Genomic DNA, 19,700 nt, shown 5'->3' on the forward strand with positions numbered 1-19,700 from the left:
AAAGTGTGAGAGCAGTGTGTGTGTGTGTGTGTGTGTTGTGTGACAGGCCACCATGCAAACACGCATTGATGACATAAGTATTTATTCTTTTTCTTTTTACACCTTACAAAACAAGTACACGAGGGGGGCTTTTTGAGTCCGTCTTATCTGGGCTGCGACAGCAGACCGGCTTTGGCGGCCAGCGCCTCGTTCTGCTGGATGTGGTATTCTTGGAAGCGCATGGAGATCCGCTGCGTCATCTTCAGGTACTTTTGGAGACATGACTCGGAACAGCTCGACTGGGGACCAACAACATAGACAAGATGACGGAGACAATCATGTGACGACGGCAGAACCGCGTCCTGACCGGCCGCTACCTCCTCGGGCCGAACCTCCCGGCTAGTGAAGTCCTTGACGCAGTCCATGAAGCAGTTCTCCGTCAGCTTGTTGTACGTCCCAAGGAACTCTTTGAACTGAAATGCAAAAGGACGTAATAACGTTACCAAAAACCTGCAACTACGTCATTTTCGTGCACGAGGTGTTCGTTGACCTGTTTGATCTGGTCTGACTCGGACACCTGGACCGCCATGTTGGACGATGGGAAAGTAACCAGCAGTGAGACCTCTTTTCATGAGCTTCAAAAGAACAAGACATGTTTTTATTTTTACCGTTTCTAAAAGGGTGACTGAAATAAAAAAAATTAAAAAGCGTTGTGGCTAACGGAGCTACAAGCTAGCTGTTTGTTTAGCTTCATTTTAGCTGCTGGTGTTAATCTATTCATATCTCGTCCTCTAAATAATACAACTACGGCTATGTTATGTATTCTAGCTTCCCGGAACGCCACCACTTTGTTTTTATGTTTGTTTTTCTTCCTCACCTGGTGCAGTTTGCCGTGAAACGCTTCAAGCGGACTGAAGGACAAACGGACGGACCGGAAGTGTACATTTGAGTCCCTCAATAACGTTCAAATACGAATAAAACGTACAGGGAGATGGAATAGCATTAATTGTGAGGTTTGGTTAATAATTACGTGTAAGCATTTAAGTTTCCAGATACCCAACAGAATCAGAATGTACAAAAAAAAGTTGTCACTTTTCGTCTTAACAGCAAATAGTGTGCCACCGAAGAGATCGTCCGGGTCCTACGATTTTAACACACCGGTGCCAACTTTCCGCTCTTAAATATCGCTGCGTTTACAAATAAAACATTGTCGACATGTTCTCTAAATACTTTAAACTTGTCAAAATATATCACAATTGTAATCAGCCTCTGTGTTAAATTCTGGGATTCGTTTTAGGTAACCGATGTTATATGTGTAACATCCTGCTTCTCGGAACGGAAGCAGGAAGTACAGTTTGTATCAACACTCAGCTCGTCCACTTTGGACGCTTCTGCACTTTTTTCGTCACTTTTATCATCCCAGCTACCGCTTTTGCCTCAACGACGCGCTTTAAAACTCTAGCTAGCGCCGATTTTAAGCAAATGTGATTTTTCAAAGTTTCTCGTCGTGCCACCGCTGGGTCTTGATACACTTTGAGCGGGAACTTTAAAGTCGGGCTATCGGAAGTTAGCCGCGTCGAAACTCGAGTCGGCGATGAGCGCGTTGTCGTCACGCGTAGACGTGACCCGGACTCGATTCTCGGCCAGGACTAGACCCGAGGCCGCGCCGGCTGCCAGCCCGGTCCGTTTGACGAACCAGAAGGTGAGCGGCGAGCACCAGCGAAGCTCCGGACGCGCGAAGTTCGGACGCAAGTCGCACACAGCGGCTCCTCGTCTGACGCTGTCTGACCGGCAACCCGGTGAGTGTGACGTCACACGCACCTTTACGGTCGTTATGACCCAGGTGTTGCACCGGGGGGGAGATGTCTGCCACATGATTTGATTTTCCATTCCTTGTGCACGTATAGAAAATGTGTTGTTTAAAGTTATATTAATTATTCTAAAGTGAATTGCTAACGTTGATTTCCCTTGTTGCAGGTCGTGACCTCCTGACCTCCCATTTTGAGGCAGGGTCTCGAGGGCTCGTTCTGGCGGCTCTCAAGCAGCGGTGAGCACTGTTGCGGTGTTTTGCTTGTTTCTCTGATCTTGTACAGAGCTGGGCATTCCATCTATGTGACGGTGCGTCTCTCCGCCTATGATGGACGGTCGTTTTGCTGACGGTTGACGAATGATGGGTAAAATTAAAAAATAGACAGACTAAGCATCGTCGGAAGCCCATGTATTTAATCCGTCTTTTGTCTGTAGTCGGTGTTTCGTCTATTTTCCGCGGCGAGGAACAATAGTGTGTTGTTGTTGCTCGGTGGACAGATTTGAATGAGGGACCAGGCTGTGAACAGGCTTCCATGGCACAGAGAGTCACTGTGAGTCACTGTTTCTGTTCAAATATCGTCCAGCGGTGGGGGTGGGGGCCTCGCTAATGAAGTTTGACAGACGGTGGAAGGGTACCCACGCTGCAGCAGACGGATGACAAATAAGTGACGCTCAATTTTTGGTAAAATGCCCAGCTCTGTTGTTTTATTCGATGCTGTGTCACTCAGCTCTCATAGCGCCCCCAAGAGGCGGGAAGTGAAAGTTCAACTGTTAGAACCTCAGCAGAGCAACAGCAGCACCTCCCACAATGCGGCCGGTGCACACAAGGCGGCGCAGTCGCTGTCTGTCAAACTTGGAGACGACTTCGGTGCAAGCAAAGAGGTCAATGCTGCAGCTCTAATTGGCCAGGTACACATCATGCGACGATCTCGTGGTACACATGCCTGAGTTGTGCGCGGGCAGCGTGGGATCGGTTCCCGCTCAGCGACTGCCTGTGTGTTCCCTGCGACTGGCTGGCGACCGGTTCAGGGTGTAGTCGCCCATAGTCAGCTGGGATAGGCTCCAGCACCTCCCCGCGACCCCGTACAGCGGCCATGTCCAATTCATCCTCAGACTCATCATTATTTTGAAGCAGATGTAACGCCTCCGCTACTCTATAAGGGTTTATTTATTTATTTATTTATTTATTTTTAATCAATCAAGTCGACCAGCAGCGTGTCTCAATCCAACCCCTGGTTGCTATAGAAACATGTCGGCGCCCTCCCAGCGCAACATGCGTCCCGTCAAGTTGCCTGGGACGCCATAGTTAAAGGAGTCATGGCTCGTAACTATTTTTATATTGTTTGATACCATAAAATGGGCGAGTCGATGCCTGAGACCAAGCGACCGCCACGTTTGCTGTTTTAAGAAGAAATATCTTAAAACAAATGTAGACGAAAAATGGTGAGTTCGGTAGAAAGCACGGAGCTAGACAATTACAGGGCAGGGCCGCAAACGGTAAAGACTTGTATGAACCGGTCCGTGGCAGGAAAAAGGTTGGGGGCCCACACGGTGTGTTGGCTCATCATATTCTACCAGTGTGTTAAGGTTTGTGTGTGTGCGCGTGTGTGAATAGGGCCAGATGGAGGTGGGGGCATGTCAGCAAGTGGACAACATTGACAGGTACACACCTTGAAGTGTTGCTGTGCATGCGCCGACGTGGCTTGCCACTTGATTGCGACGTGACTGTGTGCGTCCGAGCAGGACGGAGGCGCCGCACAATCGGCAGCTGGAGCTTCGGGTGAGCCAGCCGCTCGGCCGTTTCCCGCCCCCGCCGCCGCCCCTCGGTGCCTTCATCGTCTCTCTCGTCGCAGAATCGGCCGCTGCGGTCGGCCCTCGGTGTCGTTGCGCGCCACGCGCCCCCGGACCCGGCGCCGCCTGCCGGTACGCGCTCGCTCACGCACGCTCGCACACATTGTCCTTGTGATGTGTGCATTGGCCAACAGGCGGCAGTGTTGCCTATGAGATGGCTTGTGTTTGTGTGACCATCCATTCCGTTGAGTGGGATGACTGGTTGTCACGGAAACAAGGCCGCTGCTATTTTTAGCCTCTCAGCACCTCAATGTTTGTTGGGGGGGGGGGTCCTAAGTGCTTTGATGCCCTGTAGCCCCTCCCCCCAGGAGACAGTCATACTAATGTTTGTTTATGTGTTGTTTTTTTTTTAGTGGCCGTTATGACCGGTGTGGAGACTGACCTGGTTACCATGGCAACGCACAGCGACCACATCAGGTGTGTGCGTGCGTGTGTTTTGTCCTCTGAAGGGCATCCGCATCTGATTATACATTCAACATCTGCCTATTTGCATACACGTCGCCACAGCGACACATTTCCATTGTGTGCGCGCAAGTGTGTGTGTGTGTGTGCTGATTTGATGTTGCCCACAATGCATCTTGGTGGCATTAACCCCCTCCTGACTAGATGCACACACACACACACACACACACACACACACACACACACACACACACACACACACACACACACACACACACACATGCTTGTGATGAAAATGGGGTGTCAGGCTGGTGTGTGTTTGTACATACAGTGTGTGTGTATGTACATGTGTGTAAGGAGTTTGAGTGTGTGTGCACGTGCTTGTGTCCATCTCTTTTGTGCTGTGCGCACACTCAGATTGATTTGTTCAGTATTTTGGTGACGTTAAGCCACCCCTAGTTTGTCTCTCTCTCTCTCTCTCTCTCTCTCTCTCTCTCTCTCTCTCTCTCTCTCCCTCTCTCTCTTCTCTCTCTCTCTCTCTCTCTCTCTCTCTCTCTCTCTCTCTCTCTCTCTCTTGCTCTCTCTCTCGTGAAATGCTTTGTCTGCATGTGTCAGTTGGGGCGGGGGGGGGCTAATGTCACTCACAACCAAGTGCCATGCTAAGGGGGGCGGGGAGGTCTTTGTCCATGAGTGCGCCCGTGTGTCGGATTCCTCAGCGTGACACAGTGGAGCCCCGCCCTCTTCCCTCTGCAGCAGCCTGGTGAAAGGAAAAGAAAAAAAAAAAAAAGAAGAAGAATTTCTCCCGCACTCCGTGCTCTCGTCTCATTTTCTGCGTGCGCTCGGCGGAGGCAGCAGGGAGGCAGGCGGCCCAGGGGACCGGTCATGTCCTCCCCCCCGCAGCCGGCGACGTCGTTGGCACGCAGACAATCCTGTTACCTCTGCGACCTGCCCCGCATGTCCTGGGCCATGATCTGGGACTTCAGCGAGCCCGTCTGCCGCGGCTGCGTCAACTACGAGGGCGCGGATCGGATCGAGTTCGCCATCGAGACCGCCCGCCACCAGAGGCGGACTCATGGCCTCCAGGAGCCCAAAAGCGGGAAGGAGATCATCAGCCAGCACCCGGCGGATGGACCAGGAAAGTCCCAGCAGCACTCTTTGGACCGGTACCCAGTTCTCGGTGCAGACACCCGGCTCAGGTTGGACTACCAAGGTAGGCTGTCCAACGGGCTCGGGGGACCAAATGGGTTCAAACCGGACGACGGACCGCCCGAGCTGAACCGTCAAAGCCCCAACTCCAGGAGCAGGGCTCACGGGGGTCTGGTGTTGTCCCCCGGCACTTGTTAACGTGCCGCCCAACCTGCTGCCCCAAACGCTGCCGAATGGTCCGGGCGCGCAGAGCATGGTGAGCAGAACCGCGCCACAGGGCTCCGTGCCGGGCCCGGTGTTTCTGAGCGAGCCTGCCGCAAAGCGACCGTCGTCGGCGACGGGCATGGAACAGGACCGGGAGATGAGAGACAAGCAGAGGAACGCGGAGACGCTGAGCGAGCTGAGCGAAAGCCTTCGGAACCGACAGGAGGACTGGGCCAACAAGCCCAAGATGGTTCGAAACACACTGATCGCCCTGTCCGGGTGCACCCCGTTTGAGGTCCGCTTCAAGAAGGACCACGGGCTGGTTGGCCGCGTATTCGCCTTTGACGCGGTGTCCAAACCCGGTGTTGACTACGAGCTGAAGATCTTCATCGAGTACCCGAGTGGTTCTGGTAATGTGTTCTCCAGCGCCTCGGGGGTGGCCAAGCAGATGTACCAAGACTGCATGAAGGACTCGGGCCGAGGTCTGTCCTCCGGGTTCAAGTACCTGGAGTACGAGAAGAAGCACGGTTCCGGCGACTGGCGGCTGCTCGGCGATTTGTTACCGGAACCTCTGCGGGTCTTCAAGGACTGCGTCGGGGGGGACATGCTGCCGCAGCCCCACGTCGACGGCGCCCACCCGCCGCTGCCCACCTTCCTCCAGTCCTCCGCCCGGGCCCAGGCCGCGAGCGGGTCCAGAGGCGGCTCCAGGAAGAGGAAGTCCTCCCCGGAACCGATTCGGCCGACAGCGGCCCCCAAGCTGATGGAGGAGCAGCACCGGCAGTGGATCGCCAACCAGGCCGAAGCCCTCAAACTTTCCTACGGCGGCAACCCGTTAGGTCCCGCCCCCGGGCGCTCCACCCCGCCCGAGAGCGCCGAGTCCCCCGCGGCCGCGCTCATGTCCGTGGCGGACGCTGCCAGGCACGCAGCGTCCCCCAATAAGGACAGAGACTCCGTCCACTCTAGCAGCGGGCCCGCGTCCCCCGCGGGCAGCCAGAGGGGCCTCTCCTCCCGCAACGGAGACCCGGCGGGCGGCAGTGCCGAGCCGACCAACGCGGCCGCCAGTGGACCTCTGTGCTGCACGCTGTGTCACGAGCGCCTGGAGGACACTCACTTCGTCCAGTGTCCGTCCGCCGCACACCACAAGTTCTGCTTCCCGTGCTCCCGAGACAGCATCAAGGCCCAGGGCGCTGCCGCCGAGGTGTACTGCCCCAGCGGCGATAAGTGCCCCCTGGTGGGCTCCAGCGTGCCCTGGGCCTTCATGCAGGGCGAGATCGCCACCATCCTGGCGGGCGACGTCAAAGTCAAGAAGGAGAGGGACCCTTGAGGACGCAAGCTTCAAATAAACTCCTTGCTCTCCGCCTCCAATAGCAAAAAGAAAAAGGCGCGCAATTCACGCCTTCTGAGAACGTTTTTTTTTTTTTTTTTAAACTGCCTCTAGATTCCACAAGATGGCGCCAAAGCAATAGTTTTTTTTTGTAAATTGACAATGCTTTGACCTTAGCATAAAACCAGTGAATATGGAAGGATTTATTCAAATAAGCAAAGATAGTTTCATCTGTCATAAGGGAAATCCGCGAGTAGCCAATCCTGAATATTGCTGGCGTCGGGACGAAACCTCCTATGTCCAAATTTGGTCATTTTCCTGTGGGCATGTGATTTTGTTATACATGTTATACAAATAGCTTGCCGTCTTTGGTGATGCAATGTTTTTACGCCAGTATTTTTTGGGGGGTGGGGGGTTCCTGTTCAGTGGATTTTTTTTGGGAAGTTGTCTGACGCCAGGGGGTAGGTACCGACAATTTTTACCTATACCTACTAGGGATGTAACGATTCACTCAAGCCCCGATTCGATTTTCAGTTCCCGATTTTCGATTCCACTTTTCAATCCGCAATTTGGCGCAAGCGCTTCATTTCATCTACACATTCGAAATGTGCTATGCATCTGGAATGAAAAAATATTTCAAGACATCCTTTTCCAGATGAATGTAATCAACTCGATTTTTCGATCAATCGGGGCAAATCGATTTTAAATCAATTTTCAATTAATCGTTACACCCCTACCACCTACCGCGACACATGCTCCGTTTATACCGGAGGTCGACATGCCGTACTGGAGGGCCTGGTGCCTGAACTTGTCCGGCGTCCGACGCATAATTGACGTGACCAGCTGAGGTGAAGCTAAATATTTTTATCTTCCACTCCAAAGTTGCGCGACGCAGAGCGTGTGTTTGTCATCGCAGTTACGTCGAAACTTGACTTTCCCCGATGGGCTGGGCCAGACGCTCTTCCGTATAAAAAAAACGTACTTGACCGACATGCTCGTCGATGCCGGTAAACGCTGGGATTCAAGTTGGCGAAAAGAAACGTCCGCGGCGGTCAGTGAGTTCATATGCGGCTTAGCAATAATGTACACGTGGTAACTGTAACAACCCAGGCTAAACTTAGCTCCGCCCTGACAAACCCAGATCTTAGAGCAGTGGATATGTAGCACTTCAACGAGACTTCCTTGACTGTAATTACTGCTTTTGGGTTTTTGGTGGCATCTTGTGGCATCTGCGGGAATAACAGGAAGAGCCCCACTGGGAAAAAAATGAAGGTGAATTCCTTGCAAGCTCACTGTATATGACATAAATGAAGTGTTCAGAATTTCCCGACAGGTGCATGTTTGGCCGAGGACAGCAGCTCCCAGCGTCACACAAAAACAGCAACTTGTTACTTTGATAGTCGTCTTCGGCGCGTTGGACTTTTCAGTTGAGCTTTCGAGCAACCTTTTTTACGCCTTTTCTACGTGTTGACGTCTGATTGTGTTCCCGTGGTGACATGTTGTAAACGTGCCTTGGCGCCGTGTGTCAATAAAGTCCACTTCCATCTGTGATGTGGGTTTTTCTGCGCCGTGATTGGCAGCCGGTGAGCTTTCCGCCTCTTGTCTGCGCCACTTTTCTCCTCCACCAGCATCCTCTGCTGCCGTTGCCAGGGGAGACCACGGCAGATGTGTTGCCTAGCAACACAGCCTTTCTGCAGCATGTGGCAGCCATTTTATCTGCACCCTCGACACACACACACACACACACACATGACCTGTGATGGTGTCTGCACCCCATAATATAAAAGGTTTTAGTTTCTTGTAATAAAATATAAACGCAACACGTTTGTTTCTAAAACCTTTTGCGCATACACCATATGACCATTTCTCTCAAATATTCTAAGGAAGCCAATGTCTTTAAATCTGTGATAGTGATCACTTCTCCTTTGCCGAAATAATCAATCCCACTTCACAGGTGTCCCATGTCAAGATGCTGATTAGACACCACGGTTGATGCACAGGTGTGCCTTAGACTGCCCACAATAAAAGGCCACTCCGAAAGGTGCCGTTTTCTTGACGGAAACCCATTTCCGTGCTGCACTGTTTTTTCTGAGTCCCCAGACCCTCCCAATAAAACAGAACCGTCTTTCAAAGTGGCCTCTTATTGTGGGCAGTCTAAGGCACACCTGTGCATCAATCGTGGTGTCTAATCCACATCTTGATATGGAACAGCTGTGAGGTGGGATGGATTCGCTCGGCAAAGGAGAAGTGCTCACTGTAAGACATTTTGGCTGGTTTGTGAAATATATGAGAAATGGTGTAAAAGGTTTAAGCACTTTGAGTTCATCTCATAAAAACATGGCCTCAAAAACAAAAAGTTGTATTTATATTTTTGTTGAGTATAAAATCTTTTTTTTCTTTTTTGGGGCGATAATTGTGTCTTGACGTTTCTGCTTGCCCTCATCCTATCCCGCAGGGAGGAGCGCCGCGCCAGAGTTGTTTCTGTGGCAACCCAAGCCAACGACTGTCCAGCGGCGCTGGCCAATGAGGCGGCAAGAGAGGCGGGGCCAGCGCACACAGAGGTGAGGATGCTGCAAGGGACGTGATGCAATTCATTTCAACATTTCCAGGCGTTGCCTTCGTAAAAGCTCCCGCACGTTCTCATCAAAGACGGCAGCTCGCTGACCAACCACTAGTCACGCCGTTTTGGCGGGCGGGGGGGGGGGGGGTGCTTTTGTTTTTGACTTACCTTGACCACTGAAACCATGTCAATGTTTATCATGAAAATAGAAGTCAAGGATAAAAGTGAACCTGTTTTCAAGAAATGCTGTCAAGCAGTGCTTTCGGGGGGGGGGGGGGTTCCGGTACTCCTCTTACTCAACTGTTGCCAGGTGAATTAGGCGGTGGGTAACAGCAGATCATTAGTAATTAATGAATGAATATATCATAGGGGTGCCCACGCTTTTTCAGCCTGAGAGCTACCGATGACATGGCCGAGTCAAAATGATCTACCGGTACCGCCGACCAGAAATGCAAAACACATTATTTGACAATTGAGAATTATTTTTAGATGTACCGTGCATGCTGGTGTACCTTGCGTGACTGCATCAACCTATATAGCACAATGCAACAAAAAAATTATGTTTTGTAATGACCTTACTCGGATGACTTGCACTGAATGGAATCAGCCAAGGACGCATAGTCCGGCGGACAGTAGCTGCTGATGGGCGGCCTCAAGCAGATTTGCAGCAACAAAAATCCGCCCATTCGCTCCGTTCGGCGCGTAGAAAGCAAGTCAACTTTTTTGCACACTATGCTAATGCTATCAATATTGGCGTCTTGGTAAAAGTTCAACAACTGTCAACGAGAAGCCGCCGAGTGAGCAGGACGCTGTGTGGCTGTGTGTGATTGGCTGCCGCGAGGTGAAATGGCGCAAACGTCGACTTGTTTTATACTCGCCGAATGGGCGGATTTCCGGTGCTTCGCTCCGCGTTCCACCGCTCCAAACGCATCGTTCGCGCAACTGCGCCCAGCCCGCGCAAACTGCATTGACTGCAATTGAAACGCAGCGCCAGAAACGTTCCCTGCGCAGTTGGTGTGAACGTAGCAATACAGTAGCGGGGGCGGATGATGGGCCGGCGATCTACCCACGATGCCTTTGCGATCGATCGCGGTGGACTAATGGGCACCCCTCTCATAGATGATCGATAACAAGTGGGTGACATTCAACTCAAAGTGTCAGATATGGCCGTTTGTATCACGTGCTGAGCGCAGAGTGAACCCGTGCTGCTGCCGCCCATGTTGGAGGAGGCTCGCCAGCTCCTGCGCCAGCTTCAGCGGCAGAAGAAAGTTCTGGACGAGAACCTGGAGACTGTGGAGAGAGCCCGCACCGGAGAGGTTCTGCACTGCCGGCTGGAGGCTCTGGCGGCTAACAGGTAGCCACTGACCGACATGACATTGGCTGCGCATGTATATCGTCGGCCGTTTTGCTTCAAAGCGGACATTTTCACTCAGTTGTGTACCCTGGAAAGTTTGGAGGGGGGGAAAAAAAAAAAAATCAGCCACTGGCATCAAATGGCGTCAAATCTCTGAGCCTTCCAAAGACTCTTGGAAAAGTAATAAGTCATCAAGAGGAAATTTGTACTTTTCTTGTAGAACGGGATGCTCAAATTAATGAAAAAAGGACAATATGGTAGGAAGGTGACGATAGGACATTTTGAGTGTAAACATAGATGCCAGATTTGGTGTCAGTTGGACCAATGGCAGTTGCCGATGTACTCCAACACTCCAGGTGGCGCTGCTGAGCATGTCTGACACGTGTTGATGTTTTGTGTCGTGCGACTTTTGGCAGCGCATCGAGCGAGCGGGCTCGCATCAAGAGGACGGTGGACGCGTGGATACACCTGATCAGCGAAGACGTGCAAGTAAGCCTCGCTGCTCATGTGACCCGCGCAAGCCCCTCCCACTTCGGACTTGGCGACTCCTCGATTTTATCGATTAGGGGTTGGGTTTTTTTTTGGTCAGATTTGTTGGAATCCTCTCATTTCTTTTCTTCTATAATGGAAGGGGAAAGAATAAAGTCAATTTGGAAATTGACAAGGTTGTTATAGTGAACGATAATTTAAGAAACAACTTCAACTACATTTCAAAAACCTAACAGAAACGATGTCTTACACTTCAAAAAGTAACTATAAATCTAACAAAAATATGTCCTTTGTTTTTCGTTGACGTCAGTTCATATCACAAAGGAGCTTTTCGAATTCATTTGAGATGTTCTGTAATTTTGGGGGGCATAAAGAAGGAAGGTCAAACAGTCATTTGAAATTTGTAGTATACTTTATGACATCCACTCAACAGGCACTCTATAAAAAAAACTACAACTAATAAAAGCTCAACTAGCACGAAGCATTTTTGAGGGAATGAAAACTAAGAAAAAGTAACAAACCTGTCCTAAAAACGAATCAGAACTAACTAAATTTAAAAAATAAATGAGTAACACTACGGTAAATTGAAACCGCAATGAAAACACCCAAACTGTTTTAACCCTGGAGTTTGGATTTTTGTAGCAGTGCAACGGTTAATCGGCAACCAATCGAATATCGAATGTATTTATCGTCATTTCTTTTGATAATCCATTCATTGTTTCGTTTTTAATCACATTTTGTCCAAATTCTCGTAATTTCAGCTTCTCAACAGTAAATATTCTCCAGTGTCTGCAGTCCTCCATGAAAGCAGGCAGATTTTTGGGGGATGAATCAAAATGAAACATTCGCTTGCACTTGAAAACAAAGTTCAAACGTTTTTGTGTCGTGTCTCTTCTGACACTTTCGTTTTGAAGTCATGTCTGGTTTTTGAATGAAGGAATGGAAATGAAAATATTTGGTTTTCCGAATCGCTTATTAAATCATCATCGGTAGTTGCAGCCCTCGTTTTTTTTGTTGTTTTTTTTTAGAAGAAAAAAAACACTCTTCTGCGTCACGCAGGCCAGGATGAAAGAGGAGGCGGCCGATCGCAGAACCATCCCGCCGCCGTCCCAGCCGGTCCGGTCGGCAAACGCGCTCAGAGGAGCAGGGAGTAAGAGGACGCCGGCGGGGAGAGGACTCAGAACCCAACCGGCCGCGACCGCACGGGTACCTCGCCCCTTCCTCGCGCCGATTGGTCAGATCTGGCCACGCCCGTGACGACTCCCCCGCTGTGCTCGCCGCAGCCCGGACCCGCCGCCTGGCGGCCGGCGGACGACGAGTCGTACCTGACGCGGCTGTACGGGCGAGCCCCCCGCAAGCTCCCGACGCCGGGCCTCGAGAGGAGCCCGCCGCTTCGCTTGAGCTCGATGACGCCGCCCGTCAGCAGGAAGCCACGCCCCCACGCGCTGGACGGCGTGAAAGGTCAGATGCGTTTAGAGCACTTCTGGAGACCCAGACTTGACTTGCGAGTGGGGAAAGAAAAAAAAAAAAATTCATTGTGTGCACAACATAACAACAAATTCATAATATTAATTGGTGCCTGACCGGTATGAATTTGTTGAGCTTCATGCCGAGTGTGATATTTGATATTCACCAATTAGTATTTTGTGGCTACAAATGAGCATTTTGTGCATGTAAATCCAGAGTCATGTCCAAAAAAAAAAAAACCAACCGTTGTGATAATAATAACAATAATAATGGCTTACGTGTATATTGTGCCTTTTAAAGGACATTTGGTAATACCTCACGCCGGGAATGATAATGTTGACTGTGTTCAGAGCGCCGTGTTAGCGGAGGAGTAGCAAGTTGTCCTTGTCGCTTCTTCTTAGGTGCCAAGGTGAAATCCCCCCAGCCTCTGGTTCTCCACTCAGCCCCCGCACAACACCAGTCCTCCGACCTGACCACTGTGGAGCCCACGGACCTCCCTGCGGCCCCTGCCCGGGTTCATTCTCCCGCTATGGCCGTCCCTCTTGGTCAGTACCACATTTTATTAGACCAATTTCCAGCGAAAGCCGTTTCCGCATTATCCCTTTGCACCCAAAGCGCATCCAAGGATAGGCCCCTCCCCCAGGTGTCAGCAGACTGTGACCTCACTTCCTGTCACATTGGCACCTGCGGAGCCCCCCGCACCGGAGCCCCCCGCACCAGAGCCTCCCACGCCAGATCCTCCCCCCCAACCGAGTCGTGGACCCCTGGAGGAGCGCGAGGAGCTTGCTGCGGAGTTGGGAGGTGCGCCGGACGAAGGATTCGATGTGAGTATGCAGTCTAAAAGAGATGTGAGCTTCAGGACCTGCACATTTCATCGCCCAAAATCTGTCCAAGTAGTTCATTACTAAAGCAACCCTGGAAACGTCCAAAACGAGCCTGCGATAAACGACCGAAGAACTCACTGCGGACATGATTTTGCGCATGCCTGAGAAGTAGTACACCCCTCCGCCCTCCGTGCCACCCGAGTTAGTATATTGAACAAACAATTACCAACGCTTTCTGTAGGGAAAATAACTCAAGAATAAAAATAAATCTTACCGGGTATAATCAGCCATTATGTCAATAGAGGAGATTTGAAAAATGAGCAAAGTTGATTTAGCTCTTGAGGAAAGGCTTCGATTTTCGCCCGTGTCCGCATTTGTCACTTCCCCTTCTGGTCCAGTGCCTTGATTCGCTAGCTATCAGCCAATCGTCACAGTGATCATTTGTCCCGACAGCCGACCCCATTCGGCGCTTCGTCGAGGCCTTAAAGCGGAAGTTGACCCAAACCTTTTTTTTTTTTTTTTTTCAAGAATATGTTCCCAGCAGGGCCACTTGTTGAAATACGGCATTCTGATTCATTTTGTTACGTTTGTGGAATACAAGTTAAGCGGCAAAATGCACTCGTTTTTATCCATCTCTGCGGGCGGCCATTTTGTCTTGTGTCGACTGAAAATGACATCGCGACTGCTCACGACGACCAATCACAGGCTGACCTGTTTTCTGAATCTTAGCCGTGATTGGTCCTTGTCAGCGGTCGTGATGTCATTTTCAGTCGACACAAGACAAAATGGCCGCCCCCAGAGATGGCTAAAAACGGGTGGATTAACACTTATTCCACAAACGCAATATTTATCAGAATGTCCTGTTTCAACTAGTGGGCTTGCATGGAACATATTCTTGGAAAAAAATATGTTTGGGTTGACTTCCGTCCGCCTTTAAGAGTTGGAAATGTCCAAAATGAGCCTCCAATGGCCTCTTGGAATCCAAATGGTGGACTTCCTGTCTTTTTCAAGACATACTAGACTTTGAGAGTCCCTTTGTGTCGTTGCTAGGTAAAACAGGACTCGCCCGCGTGCTTAGAGCAAGAGCAAACGGAGCCGGTGGATGGCGTTGAAGCCCGGCCCGCTCCATCAATCACTGTGGAAATGGCGGAGAGGAAGAGCGAGGAAGACGCCGCGGACGAAGGCAGCGGATTCCCCGGATTGGAATTCCTGTCCGTCGCCGACGTGGTACCGACGACGTCTACCTTCTGATGTCATCTAAAAAACGAATCGGGCGTCTGGCAACTGCCCGAGCTGACCTCAAAGCATGACGTGATCTTTTCATTCCAGGAGCGGGAGTCCGTTGCGGTGGCGGAGTCGAGAGTGGGCGAGGAAGCGCTCCATTTGGACGGAGGTCCGTCTCCTCCTCCGCTGGTATACCAGGGTCCGGTCTTCCCCCCAGAGAAGCGCGGCGCGATGCCTCCCCCCCGTCACGGCTCTGCGCCGAACCTGGATGACAACACGCTCGACCGAGTGGTGCAATGGTGAGACGCCCACCCGTGTGGTCCCGGGTGATCCGGCCTCGGGCTCTCTTCGGATTCATTGGCCTCATGCAGGGGCGGAGCCGGCACGTGGCCAATGGCTGGGCCTGGAAAAATCAGGGCGGGCCTGAATAGTACTCTTACCGAGCATAATCCTCCTGTCCCAACTTATCGTATATTTACATAAAATGACAAACTGAATAATATGAAGATCAGATCTTCCTTAGACAACCACAATTATGTCATTGTTAATATTTAACAAAATAAAAAACACAACAAAACATAAATTCAAACATACTATCATAATAATTTACTAAAAAATGAAAAGTATATATATATATATATATATATATATATTATTATTATTATTTTTTTTTTCATGAATTTTACTGGGTAGGCAGTCTGTCAATCAGAGTGGGCCTGTGCACACCCAGGCGGCCTCATGTGTGTGTTATTGCTTGTGACTCTCGCGTTGTGTTTTTTTTTATTCTATTTTTATTTTTTTTTTTCAGGTTGGAGCAGCAGCTGATGGCGAGAATCATCTCCGAGCAGTATCCGCCTCCTCTCCCTGTCCCTGACCAGAATGACCAGCCTGATGCGGAGGAGCCCAGTCTCGCCTCGGACATTGGTGAGCGGGGACCGCGGCGAACATTCTGCAATCTGATCTTTCCGGACCGGCCGGATGTCGAAGCTTGTGTTGTGTTTGCGTGGCGCAGTGGAGGCAGCCGGCGGAGGAGGTCTACAGCTCTTCGTGGACGCCGGCGTTCAAGTGGACTCGCCTTTAGTCAAGCAACTGGTTAATGAGGTTTTGTCTGAGATGCTGGACCAGGTGCTGGCACCGAGAGAGGCTCCAATTCCAGGACCCGCGCCAGATGGAGGACCGAAGCCGGGACCACTTCCTGATCCGGGCGTCGCCTCTTCCTACCAGGAGGAAACGGTTCCTGTGGTTCCTGCGGTCGCGACGCCTCTCGCAACCCCTCCTCCGAGTCCCGTTCCATCCATCAGTGACCCCCTCCCGCTCTCCACGCCCCCTCCGTCCGAGCCAACCAGCTTGCTGATCGACGATTCCCCGCAGCCAAACGTCACAGCGCCTCCAGGTTGCGCAGTCTTAGCGGTGTTAGCATTAGCCGCGTTAGCGGGCACGGCGAATCATCATAATACCGTTTGCAGACGTTGCCTAAGTACAGACGCTTGTGTAAAAAAAAAAGTTGAGATGCCTTGAGATGTGAGTTTAATTCATTCCATAGTCACTCTCATAACTCAAACGCCGGCATGTCAAATCATCTTTCTCCATTGAAAATGAAAGTAAATTCCACGCATCCATTTCGATCTCAATCATGAAAGAAAAGTAGCATCGTCATCAGCCCAACCGCGGCTCGTGTCTCGGAAAACACTTGAGTTGGGTCGCTCGTAATCGCAAGGCCTCACCGCTTCGGCAGTCAGGAACGAGGCGACGATAGCCAACGTCGTCTTGTCGATGCCGGAAGCCTGTAATTAAGGACAGCAAAATGATTTGTACGGGGGTGGTTTTTCTCCACTGACCAACCGTCGTTTGTGCCCTCAGAGCCTGTCGGCACGCCCATCCCCAGCCCGGACCCGAGCCCCCCTTCCGTCCGCCGGGTCCCGAGCGCGCCGTCCCCGGGGGACGCTAGCTCGCCGTTGGACGAGAAGGAGGACCACCTGGACGCCCGCTCACAAGAGGAAGAAAAAGAAGCCGTTCCCTCGCCTCCACGCGCCCCCTCTCCTGTAGCCGCTCCTCAGGCCGATCCAGAGCCGCCCTCCAGTCCTTCTGACGACACCACCAGTACCGCCAGCGGCACGGACAGCAGTGCGGTGACGGGAAGCGACGCAGGCCTCAAACTGGTCTCGGAAGGGGAACTGCTGATCAGCTTCAACCACGTGGACGCCTTGACAGGTACACCACGCCCTCCCGCCCCTCCCCCAATCACCCAAATCCCCTTCATGCTTCACAGTCACCAAAATCAATCATTTCCTTCGTCAGAGGAAGCAAGTTCCTCGAGTTCTCTTCAAGATGTGGTGAGAAACACTCACTCAGAAAGTCTGCACTTCCTGTCTGCCTCTTTTTGTTTTTGTTTTTTTTTTAATTTCACTGATCACTCCCAGTCAGGGCTTTTGAGAACTTCCTTTCTGTCTTTACGCACTTCCTGTTTAGCTTCTCAATCACTTCCTTTCTGCCCGCCTGCACTAAATCACTTCCTGTCAACCTCTGTAATCACCGGCAGACTCCTTGGTCACATCCTTTCTACATCTATCCACTTCCTGTTTGCCTCCTTGATCACTTCCTGTTTGCATCTAATCACTTCCTGCTCCTTTTTTAGGATCTTGACCCCCCCAGTGAAGGACAGGTCAAAGTGCACATGATTGAGATGGCGCACACGCTCCAAGGAGAGAGATCACTGGTACACACATACACGCACACACACACACGTGTGTGCACGCACACACACACACACATCTGACCATAATCCCCTGACCCGCTGCGTTTTTCGGGGCAGGAGGAGGAGCTAAGCTCGGGGGAGGTGACACACTCCGCCACGCCTCAACTCGATAGAAAACTCAATCACTCTGGAGGTGCGACATCCCGGCAATGACTGGCAGTGACATCACGGCAACGACATATATACACCACGCGATGACGCAACACCGATGTCATCATTCAACAGACGCCATTTTGGAGGCGACCAATGAGAGCGTCGACCTTGACTTGACTCCGGTGGCCAGTCGGACGCTGACCTCCGACCTCCAAAGTGAACCCTCTCAGGTCTTGCACACACTTGAGCACGCGCGCGCAACACGGCACAATATTGAGCGCGCGTGTTTTGACAGGTGTTCCCGTTGAGACGGTCGAGCTCACAGTCAGGTAGGAAACGCACCGCAGTGACGTTTTGTTGTGAAAGGCACTTTTCGCAGCAACAAGCTGACAAGCGCCACGTCATCATAAGCGCACAAACTCATCATAAGTGACTTTTTATTTGCTGAGGTGTGATACCAGTAAATCCAGTGTCTTTGTTCTCTGGCGTCAACTCCTCAGACGACCACTAGGGGGCAGCGCGTCGACCGCACGATTTCATGAATAGCGTGTTTGCGTTCTCTTGTGCGTTCTGCCATACGGCCTTCACTTAACACTTGCAGTGTCAGCTCTCGGACAGAGATGCTCATGTTTACACTGTGTGTGTTTGTGTGTGTGCGCGCGTGCTGCCTCCTGCTGGCCGTAGTGTAGAACTACATATACAGATCCAATTGCAATGAAGTTGAAACTTGGGGCATTGCGTTAAATCTAAATAGAAACCGAATACAGTGATTTGCAAATCATGTTCAAACTATATTTCATTGAATATGCTACAAAGAGAAGATATTTCATGTTCAAATTGATCAACTTATTGTTTGGAGCAAATAATCAGGAATAAATCCCACATGTACATCATTTAATTTAAATGACAGATACCAAAAATGTGAAGTAAGTTTCACACTATGCTATGCTATGCTATGCTATGCTATGCTAGTTTCATACCTGCTATGCCTGCACAACACTGTGCAGTGCTCGTTTTCGTGTGCGTTCCCTCCCTGCAAGCTGCCTGCAATATTGTTCTCACAGGCTTAGTCTGCCCTCGAGTGGACGCCCACTTCACTGACGGGGGGAGAAAAAAAAACACTGAAACTAATGGCCTTGCTATGATGTAAAAAAAAAAGAAAAAAAAAAGCATTAAAGCACAATTACAAGGGATACATGTAAACGGCTGTAAACATCTTGTTCTATCAAGTTGTGAAGGGTGACATTATTGGTGGAAAAAGTTTTTTTAATAATTAATCCTGCTCTTTCTTTATATCACAAAAATGGAATTTGTACAGGGGTGGTGTGTAGGCTTTTTAGATCCACTTTGTGTGTGTGTGTGTGCGTGTATATATGCTCTGAGAGCAGTGTGAATATTTGTACATCTAGGCGTCAGTGGGAAGTTTTTGTCTGCTTGGTCATGTGACCAGTGACAGCTGTCAGTCATGCGTATTGACACCTCCGCTCTCTTTAAGTAATTAGAACTGGCTCGGTCGCCATGGCGACAAGCTGGCAACAGGACGGTGTGCTGGGCTGTGTTACTATGGCAACATGTAGACGGAAATTATTCTGCGCATTCATTTGATGCTGCAAGACCCTCTGCCTCCTCCTTAAGCTCAAAACGTGATTGGCGACTAGTCGATGTCACTCTCCAAACACCCTTCAGGAGTAGTAAAGTCAACTAGTCGAGTAATCTGAACACCACATCGTGGAAAATATCTACCAAAGAGATTCGCGTGACGAGATAAGTGACTATTTAACGTCACGAGCTAAACACAATTGTGGAATCGTAAAGTGGACCAGTCGACTAGTCTGAACAACCCCTTGGATGGATAGACTGACGATGACATCTTTGTGCTGCGCGTGTGTGCGCGCGCGCGTGCGATGTATGTTTTCAGGCCAACAAGAAGTAGGCATCAGGACCCCGGCGCCCCCTGAGAAGATGACGCCATCTTCAGACGAGTCAAGTGATTTCTTCTAACGTACCTACCGCCAAGGCCCGTTAAAACACGCTGATGAGCAAGAACAGCGGCAGGCTTTAGGACCCCGCAACCAGCCTTTTATTAGTTTTCTTCCACAATAAAATGTGGTGTAATGTCTTTATTTTATTGACATTGTTGATTTTTAAATAGTCATTGTTAGCGTTTGGATAGAAATAAATAATCTTTCTTGGATACCTTTCTATGATGGCTGGCGTGC

The 19,700-nt window shown here is 50.6% G+C and overlaps 3 protein-coding genes across 8 annotated transcripts; 2 read left to right on the forward strand and 1 right to left on the reverse strand.

Moving 5' to 3' along the window:
* Positions 1-65: 65 nt before the first annotated feature.
* On the reverse strand, positions 66-1,778 carry timm9 (translocase of inner mitochondrial membrane 9 homolog). The gene is made up of 4 exons (XM_086049245.1): positions 857-1,778; positions 530-614; positions 357-452; positions 66-278 (listed from the first exon to the last, which is right to left on the reverse strand). Exons 2-4 carry the CDS (start codon positions 566-568, stop codon positions 144-146), a joined length of 270 nt encoding a protein of 89 aa, XP_085905371.1. The 5' UTR covers positions 569-614; positions 857-1,778; the 3' UTR covers positions 66-143.
* kiaa0586 (KIAA0586 ortholog) lies at positions 131-19,683 on the forward strand. 6 transcript variants are annotated; one of them, XM_086049219.1, is made up of 25 exons: positions 132-1,778; positions 1,957-2,026; positions 2,517-2,697; positions 3,404-3,450; positions 3,532-3,568; positions 3,642-3,711; positions 3,993-4,056; positions 9,171-9,276; positions 10,469-10,629; positions 11,046-11,118; positions 12,178-12,324; positions 12,402-12,579; positions 12,987-13,130; positions 13,201-13,409; positions 14,460-14,636; positions 14,739-14,932; positions 15,442-15,557; positions 15,646-16,026; positions 16,494-16,844; positions 16,932-16,966; positions 17,269-17,349; positions 17,446-17,521; positions 17,614-17,711; positions 17,777-17,810; positions 19,400-19,683. In XM_086049219.1, exons 1-25 carry the CDS (start codon positions 1,574-1,576, stop codon positions 19,480-19,482), a joined length of 3,318 nt encoding a protein of 1,105 aa, XP_085905345.1. In that variant the 5' UTR covers positions 132-1,573; the 3' UTR covers positions 19,483-19,683. The 6 variants fall into 6 exon arrangements, 5 of the variants coding, with proteins under 5 accessions (XP_085905344.1, XP_085905345.1, XP_085905346.1 ...); XM_086049218.1 differs by lacking the exon at positions 19,400-19,683 and having other exon boundaries at positions 131-1,778; positions 17,777-19,390; XM_086049220.1 differs by lacking the exon at positions 17,777-17,810.
* On the forward strand, positions 4,718-8,266 carry irf2bpl (interferon regulatory factor 2 binding protein-like). The gene is given in 2 exon segments (XM_086049223.1): positions 4,718-5,379; positions 5,381-8,266. Coding segments are annotated over 2 exon segments (1,791 nt in total). The 5' UTR covers positions 4,718-4,923; the 3' UTR covers positions 6,716-8,266.
* Positions 19,684-19,700: the final 17 nt, after the last annotated feature.

This window comes from Filicampus tigris, chromosome 13 (assembly GCF_054856515.1).
Source record: "Filicampus tigris isolate MCC_2025a chromosome 13, RoL_Ftig_1.0, whole genome shotgun sequence".
In the NCBI taxonomy this organism is placed as follows: domain Eukaryota; kingdom Metazoa; phylum Chordata; class Actinopteri; order Syngnathiformes; family Syngnathidae; genus Filicampus; species Filicampus tigris.